Here is a 10,512-nt window from a genome sequence, read left to right on the forward strand (position 1 = left end):
AATTTTCACTATGAGCTGGAATCAATTCGAAGGCAGTGGGTTTGGAGGGGTCACACCAGAGAGATTCGCGTTTCTCAAAAGGTTCCAAGCGATGCTGCTGCTAGTTCAGCTGCAGCCAAAAGCAGAAGCAGTGCGGAAACAACCCTAGGTGTGAGCGTCCAACCTGCGCAGTTTTAGGTAAGAAGAAGTGGTAGTGGATTGGGCCACAGCAACTTCAGATCGCCTCGATTTCTCTACGGTCAGAGACTCTCTCCTTACCAAGACATTGAGTTCCACTCGTATCCTACTAGCTTTTAGTTTGGTGAATTTCCTTATCATTTTTCTTCCCAAGATCTTAAAAATTAGAGCCAATCCCTTTATTTCTTTTAGTCAATATCCTTTCTACCCCCTCCAATCATTCTTAGCGGGATCTGCCACCCCGACTCCTTTCTCCCTTTACAACCCTCCCAGCTGGGGACAGACGGGTTTTGCATTCAGGGAAACTAATAGCTCTTCGATCGGATAGAACTGAGCAACGCGGCGGCGATCGAGAGGCGTGGGCGAGCGATTCGTGCTGCCTGGGCTTTGCGTGCTCTGCGCGCTGCGGACTCTTTGCGTCTGCGTAGTTCGCCGAACTCCCTTTCTGCCTCGGCGGCCGCCATGGCACCTGTGGTTAGTATGGCTCCTCGTGCGGCCGCTGCTCGGGAGAGGCACGTGGGCATCGCAGGGCTCGCCTCCTGCCCGGCCTCCCAGGGAACGTTGCTCTGCAGCGTCCGGCTGAGGCTGAGGCGTCAGGACGACCAGCGAGGGCCAGGACGGCTGCCGGGCCTAACACGTTGTGGGCGGAGGAGGCCGCGGCCTGAGGCCTCGGATGGCGATCCTGGAGCTCTCTGCGGTCGTGGCTCGGCCTCGCGCTCCTGCCTGGCGCCGCCGGGGCACTGGAGCGTGGAGGCTGCGGCCTGGCCTGCTCGCAGGCTCTCGGAGTCCGGCGTGAAGCAGCCCGGGCCTGGCTACCTGAGCGAGGGGCAGGGATGAGAAGGGGCCGCGCGCTTAGGTGGAAATGGCTCCCAAAAGGATGACTTAGTCGGCCTGTTTTCAGACAGAAGGCGCGGATTGAGGAGCCTCTTAGCATCTTCGGAGGATATTAGTGTCCGCGCGGTTGTGTAGACCCTTTTTGGTGTAGGATGTAGCCCTCAGTGCACTCTCCTTGCCAGACTGAAACTGGGATGCCCTGCGGTCGTCCCCGGGTGCTTGAAGAAAGTTGTTTCCTGGTGGTGTTTGCCCAAGTTCTTAGCCTTTTCCCGGGTGTTGGAACTCACTTGTTAACGTTTGCAGTTGGCTTAGCTACTACTTCCTAAGTGGTCCTTTATTTAAATGTTTTTATGCATTTGTTTGCCTTTGGCTTCAAATTGAAGATGGGAGACATGGAGTCTTTGTAGGCATGTCTTTTGACTTGCTGATTTTAGAGTCCCAGGTTCAGCTCTTAAAGCAGCCCTTCTTGATTGTTATTGGGGACAGTCGTAAAAACAAAATCGGTGAATTTTGTAGTAGCTCAGTGTTTGAAAAGGAGCCTTGCTGGCCCATTTTTAACCAAAAGGCGCGTCCACTCAACTGAGAGACCTAGCAACCTGATGCCCTAAGGATTGTTGTTAGGTGCCCTCTAGTTAATTCTGACCCTATATGGGGTTTCCAAGGAGCGGCTGGTAGGTTTCAACTACCATTCATGGTTAGCAGCCCAGTGCTGATCCTACAGACCCACACCAGGGCTCGGTTCCATAAGGATTTAGTGAACAAAACATTACAGGGCAGTTCTCTGTTTTAGAGTCGCAATGAGTTGAAAACCAATTGGACAATATCTTAACAATAACAAATGTTTGAAAAGGCCCAATTAAAAGTTTTACATGAAGTTCTTTAAATATAAGAAAGATAAGGTAAGATGTGTACATGTAAAGAGTCATTTAGTGTGTACATTTAGCAAAGTATAAATGCAATGTTGTTAGTGCCGAGGAGTCGGTTCTGACTCATAGTGATCCTGTACAGGGTTTCCAAGTCTATACATCTTTATGGGAGCAGAAAGCCTCATGTTTCTCCCGCGGAACAGCTGGTAGTTTCGAACTGCCGACCTTGCGGTTTGCAGCCCGATTTGTAACCACTACGCTATATGGCATGTGTGGTTGATGGTTATGTGCGGTGGAGTCGGTTCGGACTCATAGTCGACCCTGTGTAGACTGAAAATCTTTACAGGAGCAGATATCCTCATCTTTCTCCTGTGGAACAGCTGGTAGTTTCAAACTGCCTAACTTGAGGTTAGCCTCCTGATTCATAACCACTACGCACCAGAGCTCCTTATTTGTAGAGGGAAATTATTACAAGCTTCTTGGTAAGAGTGAAAATGTGTTAAATCCCGTGTTTTAAATTTAATAATTCATAGGCTAAATCATATAGAAGGCCTTGGATTGTTGTCAGTTTCTGACTAGGGTTAGACAAGGCATCTCAAACACTGCTGCTGTTCTCTTGCTCCCAAAACGGTGAATTAAGTCATGCTCAAAAGAGAACAGCTGAAATGCATCAGGACTAGAGTTGGCAGAGTTGGAATAATTATTGAGTTGAGATTAAAATTGGTTTTTGGTGGGTGTGGAAGATGTGTATATTCCTGTGCACTGATCCTGGGATAAAATGAGCATTCCTTAGATATGTTTTTGGAAATTTTAGGGGAAATGACTTTTTCAATTTTTTCCTTATTCATAAGATAATCAGATTTGTATCCAGAGAGGGGCAGGGGCTAGAAAATGTAAATGGTTCTAGTGCTGGAGTGATTTTCCCCATCAAAAGAGCAACCCCAGACCGACCCTTAAGTCTTCTAGAAGAGCCTCTTTGGTGTCATCTCTCCACCACTCTTGGTGACATAAGCAGGGCTACAACTCCATGGGATTTTGCATTTGTGTGGGCTTTTAATACCTCTGGCTGTTTTCTTTTTTGTTCTTTCCTCTGCTACTTTTGTTTTGCTTAATGTTTCTCATCTTCAGTTTTGGTTTGTGTGTTTTCTTCATCTTAGAAAAAGCTTGTGGCAAAGGGGGGCAAAAAAAAGAAGCAGGTTTTGAAGTTCACCCTTGACTGTACCCATCCTGTAGAAGATGGAATCATGGATGCTGCCAATTTTGTAAGTTATATTCTTTATGCCACTTTTTTTTTCTTAATGTTTTATTGTGAATTATGTGATAATTTACATGGGAGCACATTAGCTTTACATTCTACATTCATTGTATCATACATTGTTTCATTGCCATGGTTACAAGCTCCTCCATTCATCATCAACCAACCACAGGGTATAAGCCCCTTTCCCTCTCTGGGTTTAGAACCCCCAGCCGCTCTGTGCCACTCTTTGTTGTTATTAGGTGCTGTGGGGTCTGGGGTTGGTTCTGACTCACAGTGACAAGAAGGCAATGCTGCCTGCTCCTGCTACAGTCCTGAAGGTAGAATACTAACTCCTGAAGGACTGCTGAGAAACCCTCTCTATTGTTGTTGTCAAGTGCCCTCCAGTCAGTTGCAACCATATATAGGGTTTCCAAGGAGCAGCTGGTGAGCTTGAACTGCTGACCTTGGGTTCAAACGGCTTTGTAGTGTGACCCATTAATCCACAGTGCCACACCAGGACTCCCTCTATTAGTTGCATCAAATCAGTGTGCACAACAGAAAGAAACACTGCCTGGGCCTGTGATTGGTTGTGCATCAGACCCTTGTGATCCATAGTTTTCATCAGCTGAAGTTTAGAGGTTGATCCCCAGGTCTTTCTTCCTAGTTCATCGTAAGTCTGGAAGTTCCACTGAAAAACCTGTTCAGTATCATAGCAACACAGCTGCTTATGAGCTACAGTAGCTGGGAATTGCACCCAGGACCTTCCACATGGAAGGTGAGGCTTCTACAACAAATCGCTCTTTCCCTATTGAGAAACCCTGTTGGAGCACATTTGTCTTTTCAGGCTTAGAGGTAACTCCACACTTCTTTCTCTTGTGTGGGTACAGGGTTGTGAGGAGTGAATGAGATGAGTTTATAAATTTTATCATGATGCCTGGCACGTGAGTACTATAGAACTTTTCTTTTTCTTAGTTTCCAATAGTAATTTTACTTAAAAGCTCCTGACAGGGTCTGCCTCAGTTCTAGGCTGGCTGCTCAGTCAGGAGCAGTGGACACGTGGCAGCTCTCCCTGAGATGGTCCATATTATTAAGCATCGAGGGTGTCAATGTGCAGATTAAAAATTCCAGCTTGTTAACTTACAGTTGCAGCTTGGTACTTAGTTCTTTGAGACCATGCTTTGAGTTAAATGATTTTGTTTTTCTGCCCTGTATTTAACCTTACTTCCAAATATTCTTCTATCTTACTTAAACACTTAAAAAATATGATAGCCTCACATTACCACGTTTTAAATCTGCAACTTGGTTTTGGCATTTTACTCTGTAATAGCCAGGTTTGGAGAATGCAGGTTTCTTATTTATATTAACTGCTAAATTTATCTCTACATAATTTTTAGAAGTTCAACTATTGCCAAAATAATGTAAAAAATTTTTTTAATATTAGTTTTACTTATGACCACTAATTGGAATTCAGCTAACCTGTTATAAGAGTCTTGGTGTGGCACAGTAGGGTCAACACTAGACTGCTAACCACAAGGTTAGTGGTTCAGCCCCACCAGTTGCTCCTTGTTGTTAAGTGAAGTTGAGTCATTTATAACTCATAGTGACCCTGTGTAGGGTTTCCAAGAGGTGGATCATGAGTTTTGAACTGCCTTTTGCTCCCTGTCCTGTAAGAAGTCCCTCAGTTGGCTTAGTTCTTCTCTATCAAAGTTCTCTATCCAGTGACTTGATTTTCTCTGTGGCCTCTTTCAATTTGGTGTCCATGTAGTTGTCGTATCCTGGGTTGTCCCTGCCTCCCTGTCTTCATGTCGGACGCCCACACTCATCTGTGTGTGGGATTATCTTCAATGCTGCCTGTGATAGGATAATATCCATAGGTCTACAAGGAAGACCAGTTAATACGACTATAATTCAAATTTATGCACCAACCACTATAAAGCCAATGATTTTGAAATTGAAGAATTCTGTCAACTTCTTCTGTATGAAATTGATGAAACATGCAATCATTATTTATTGATCATTTGTGATTGGAATACAAAGGTTGAAAAAAAGAATGAATCAGTAGTTAGAAAATATAGCCTTGGTGATAGAAATGATGCTGGAGATTGCATGATAGAATTTTGCAAGGCCAATGATTTCTTCATTGCAGATACCTTTTTAAAACAGCAAACAAACTCACCAGATGGAATGCACAGAAATCAAATTGACTACATCTGTGGAAAGAGGTGATGGAAAAGCTCCATATCATCAGCCAAAACAAGGACAGAGGCAGGCTGTGGAACAGACCATCAGTTTCTTAATTGCAAGTGCAAGCTGGAGCTAAAGAAAATTAAAACAGGTCCATGAGAGCCAAAATATGACTGTGAACATATCCTACCTGAAGTTAGAGATCATCTGAAGAATAGATTCGATGCATTAGACCTTAAAGACCAAGATCCAGAAGAGTTATGGGGTGATAACCAAGAACAGCATGTAAGAAAAAAAGCAAAAGGTCATTAGAAGACAAGAAAGAAGGACAAACCAAAATGGATGTCAGACTCTGAAACTTGCTCTACAGCATAGAGATGCTAAAGCAAATGGAAGAAATGAGGAGGTAAAAGAGCTGAATAGAAAAATTGAAAAAGTAGCCCAAGGAGACAGTCAAATATTATAACAAAATGTACAAAGACCTGGAGTTAGAAAAGCAAAAGGGAAGATGCTGAGCATTTCTCAAGCTGAGGGAACTGTAGAAAAAATTCAGGCCTCGACTGACAATATTGCTATTTTGCCCAAAATTTCTATGGACAAAATATTGAATGATGCAGAAAGCATGAAAAGAAGATGGAAAAGAAAAAGAAGATAGAAGAAATATGCAGAGTCACTGTGTTAAAAAGAAATGGTCAGTGTTTAAACATTTCAAGAGGGTAGTGTATGATCATGAGGCTAATATTGAAGGAAGTAGTCTCAAGGTCTCAAGGTACATTGGAAGCATTGACAAACAACAAGGCTCCAGGAATTGATGGAATACAAATTGAAATTTTTCAAAAAAAACACACCAAAAAGACAAAACAAAAATGAAGCACTGGAAGGCGCTTCACTCATCTATGCCAAGGAATTTGGAAAACAACTACCTGGCCAATTGATTGGAAGAGAGCCGTATTTGTGCCCATTCTAAAGAATGCAGAAATTATTGGACAATATCATTAGTATTCTAGGCAAACAATATTTTGCTAAAGATAATTCAAAAACCACTGCAACCATACATTGACAAGAGGATATGTAATGAGGTATAACATAGCTGACATCAAATGGATCTTGGTTGAAAGCAGAGAGAATACCAGGAAAGATGTTTATCTATGCTTTATCAGTTATACAAAGGGCTTTGATTGTGTGGATTATGACAAATTTGAGAAGGAGTATTCCAGAAAACTTAATTGTAATCATGAGGAATCTGTACATAGACCAGGAGGCAGTTGTTCAAAAGGAACATGGGAACACTGAATGGTTTAAAATTAGCAAAGGAGTGCCACTGTTGTATTCTTTCACCATATTTATTCAACCTGTATTCTGAGCAAATAATCTGAGAAGCTGGATTATATAAAGAAAAGCATGGCATCAGGATAGGAGGAAAACTCATTAACAACCTGGGATATGCAGATGATACAACTTTGCTGACAGTGAAGAGGATTTAAAATACTGATGAAGATCAAAGACCACAACCTTTGGTATGGGTTGTACCTCAATGTACAGAAAACAAAAATCCTCACCACTGGACCAATAAATAAGATCACGATTAATGGAGAAAAGATTGAAGTTGTAAAAGACCTCATTTAGCTCAATCAACCATCAACACTCAAGAAATCAAGCAACGTGTATTGCATTAGGCAAATGTGCACAAATCCACTTTAAAGTGTTGAAGAGCAAAGATGTTTGAGGACTAAGGCATATCTGACCCAAGCCAATGGCATTTTCAATAAATTCATGTATGTGAAAATTGTACATTGAATAAGGAAGACCGTAGAAGAATTGATGTATTTGAACTACGGTGTTGGAGGAGAATATTAAAAGTTTCATGGACTGCCAAAAGAACAAACTAGTCTGTGTTGGAAGAAGTATAGCCAGAGTGCTCCCTGGAAACTATGATGGCCAGACTGAAGCATACTTAGGACATTATTTTCAGGAGGGACTATCCCTGGAGAAGAATATGTTTGGTAAAATGGAGGGTCAGAGAAAAAGAAAGCCCCCCCCCCAGTGAGGTGGATTGGCACAGTGGAAGCAGTGATAGGCTGAAATGTAGCACCGTGTGTGAGGTTGGCACAGGACTGGGCAATGTTTCATTCTGTTGTGTATAGGGTTGCTAGGAGTCGGTATGGACTCGATAGCACCTAACAACAACATTCCATCAGTGTTAATGCAAGAAACTAAAATATTCTGGTGAGATGGGTGATCCTGTCTCTTCACTAAGTAGTCCATTTAATTTCTGCAGGAGCAGTTTCTTCAAGAAAGAATCAAAGTCAATGGGAAAGCTGGTAATCTTGGTGGAGGAGTTGTAACCATTGAAAGAAGCAAGAGCAAGATTACTGTAACCTCTGAGGTGCCTTTTTCCAAAAGGTAAGGGAGACTGTTCTTAGCACACAGCATGGTATCAGGACTCTCCACCCTCCCTCCTGAACAACAGTGTAACTGCCTATGGAGGAATTTGTCTTGCGGCTACATCTGTTGGTTTCTGAAACAGTGCCCCCAGTACAATGAAAGTTGCAGTTGAGTTTTTATTGGCAACTTTTTTCTCCCTGAGTTTTGCTTTTCACAGGCTAAGTGTTTCAAGACAGATGATTTTGACTTTATTCTTGACAATAAAGAAGAGTGTGCTTCCTTTTGCCTTAAATACAATGAAGAAAGAGCTTTGAGTTTTCTGTTTTCTATAAGCTCTAATATGGCATTGGATAAGGAATTCAAAGACCTCAGTTTTAGACTGAAGGTACTCCACATAATTCCTTTGGGTCCAGTTCCCTTTTCAGGAGGGAGACAGTAATCCAGTTGTCCTGTTACATGGTAAGATTTTTTTAGAGGAAAAGGTTAAAACACTTAGCTGAACATTTTGCTGAAGAAATGGACAGGTTTACATCTAGCTCCTGGTCCAGGGCCTGGCATATCTAAAGAGTTTTTATTTAAACTAAATGTAGATAGTGGGGGCGGGGGAGGTGGTTAAGGTGTATTTTATTTTCAGAAAAATCAGTCAAGAGATGATTTCCAAGCCCGGTCTGACAGGCTGCTCTATTTTTGTGTGGTAGGAGAGTTGATATATAGTGAGAGAAAACAGCCAACATGCTGTGTTTTATTAGCAGGGCCCAGGGAGAAGATTCCATGACCTCTATCTTTCAGTGGTTTACGCCTGAGTTTACCCACCTAGGGCGAGAATGTTTTATATTCTTGTATGTCTTCAGTTCTCACAGATTTTCTGTTCCTTATGGAGTCTTGGTATGGCGCTGTGGGTTAATGCGCCAGGACTGTAAAGTCGTCTGAACTGCAAGGTTGGCAGTTCGAGCTCACCAGCTGCTCCTTAGAAACCCAGCATAGGGTGGCTATGGGTCGGAATTGACTCGATGGCACTTAACAACAAAAACACCCAGAGAGAAAGGTTGGGGAAGGGAGTCTTAATCTTAACTTCCAGCTTTCTTTTCTGTGGAAAGTATAATAATTTTACTCTATCTAGAATGTTTTCCTGCTTGCCTCTGAGTTTCCACAGGTTTCACCTAATTTCCTCCTCAACATTCTGTTACAAACTTCAAATTACTTTAACATTGAATTGAAAATCTTAAACATACATAGATGGAACAACTCATTTATTTGTTTTTATGTAGGGAAAGTGGACAGACTTGCACTGAGATCTTCACATCTTTGTGAAGATTACTTAGTTGGTATAACACTGTCAAAACACTATACATTTCTTGGACTTGGGTGAGTTTGTTGACAGGGTAATAACATGTGAATCTGCCAGGGTGCTACATGGGCATCTGTTTAATCCTCATGACCGTCTGATGCGAGGGTAAGAATCACTTTCTATTATATAGAGGAAGAAACTGAGACTGGGGAAGGGTAATATACGGTGTGTTTGGCTAACAGCAAATCTCCTCTTTTATTTTTGACTTTGGGGATATGACCTAAAAGATAGCTCTCAGGGCCTTGTAAGCAAACAGGTAAGAGAAGAAAGGTTTATGTAGTTAAGAATGTTGGCTACAAAAGGCCAGTTGCTGCCTTTGTATAAAAAGTGGGTTTTCTACTGAGCCATTTGCTATGGTTAGTCTACCTCTGGCCCAGGCCAAAGCAGCAATTAGGCAAATGGATTAAAAGAGTAAGTGTGCTTAACTGCAGAGAGCCAGAGTGAGGGCGAGGGCAGGGTACCCACAGTCTGATCAGGGACATCACGTGGCAGAAATGATAGTGTAATCCAAACTGAAGAAGCAAGTCCAGTAACTGAAACCACCTCACAGGTAGGAGTGGAATCAATGGAGTGATGTATGTGCAGTGCTTGGAGCTTATTGGAAACTGATTTCTCACTAAAGAGTATTAAGGTTGTGCTTACTGTCAGATTCCTACCATGATAGCTTTTTTCCAGTGGTCACTAAAAGCTATTTTATAGGTGTTAGCTGTTTGTTGTTAATTGTTTAATGGATAACTGTTACATTTATTTCTGTGTTCATTTTTTATTGCCAGTCTAGAGGAGGAAATGTAATTTTACATCATTGGCTGTAAAAACTATGTTATACACTGTCCTATGAAAAGGTTATTTTGAATGAGTTTTATTAAAGTTAAAATGTTTCCGTATGCAAGACATCATCTACTGAGTAGTTCTCAAATGTCCTTTCTCTGCAGGTATTTGAAATATCTCACCAAAAAATATTTGAAGAAGAATAATCTACGTGATTGGTTGCGCGTAGTTGCTAACAGCAAAGAAAGTTATGAATTACGTTACTTCCAGATTAACCAGGATGAAGAAGAGGAAGAAGATGAGGATTAAAACTCACTTATCTGGAAAATTTTGTATAAGTCCTTGAATAAAACTTGGGAACCAAAAAGGTGGCTATCCTTGTATCTCTCCAGTGTGGATTGAACAGCAAACCAGAAATCATAGGGAAAGGGCTTCAGTTGGGCTCCACTCACACATTTGTAATAAGATTTTTTTTTTTCTTGAAAATTTCAGTCCTCCGTGTAGTGATTTCCAAAATAGAAGTCTGCTGTGACTTTTAGGAAACCAATGATGATTTGACGGTGACTGGGTAGATGAGGGTGTGGAGATGCGAATTTCAGTTAGTCACTATTTTCTTTTAAAAGAATGTGATGTCAATTCAATTTTATCTGGTGCTTTTTATAAAAGAGTAAGAATCAGGAATACAAGCACAGGGACTCCTCATTCATCCCAAG

At 41.8% G+C, this 10,512-nt stretch overlaps 1 protein-coding gene across 1 annotated transcript; it reads left to right on the forward strand.

Moving 5' to 3' along the window:
* Positions 1-625: 625 nt before the first annotated feature.
* On the forward strand, positions 626-10,261 carry RPL22 (ribosomal protein L22). The gene is made up of 4 exons (XM_006876911.1): positions 626-651; positions 3,035-3,139; positions 7,577-7,701; positions 9,964-10,261. The coding sequence occupies exons 1-4, from the start codon at positions 640-642 to the stop codon at positions 10,106-10,108; spliced, it is 387 nt and encodes a 128-aa protein (XP_006876973.1). The 5' UTR covers positions 626-639; the 3' UTR covers positions 10,109-10,261.
* Positions 10,262-10,512: the final 251 nt, after the last annotated feature.

Source organism: Chrysochloris asiatica, unplaced genomic scaffold (genome assembly GCF_000296735.1).
Source record: "Chrysochloris asiatica unplaced genomic scaffold, ChrAsi1.0 scaffold00425, whole genome shotgun sequence".
Lineage (NCBI taxonomy): Eukaryota > Metazoa > Chordata > Mammalia > Afrosoricida > Chrysochloridae > Chrysochloris > Chrysochloris asiatica.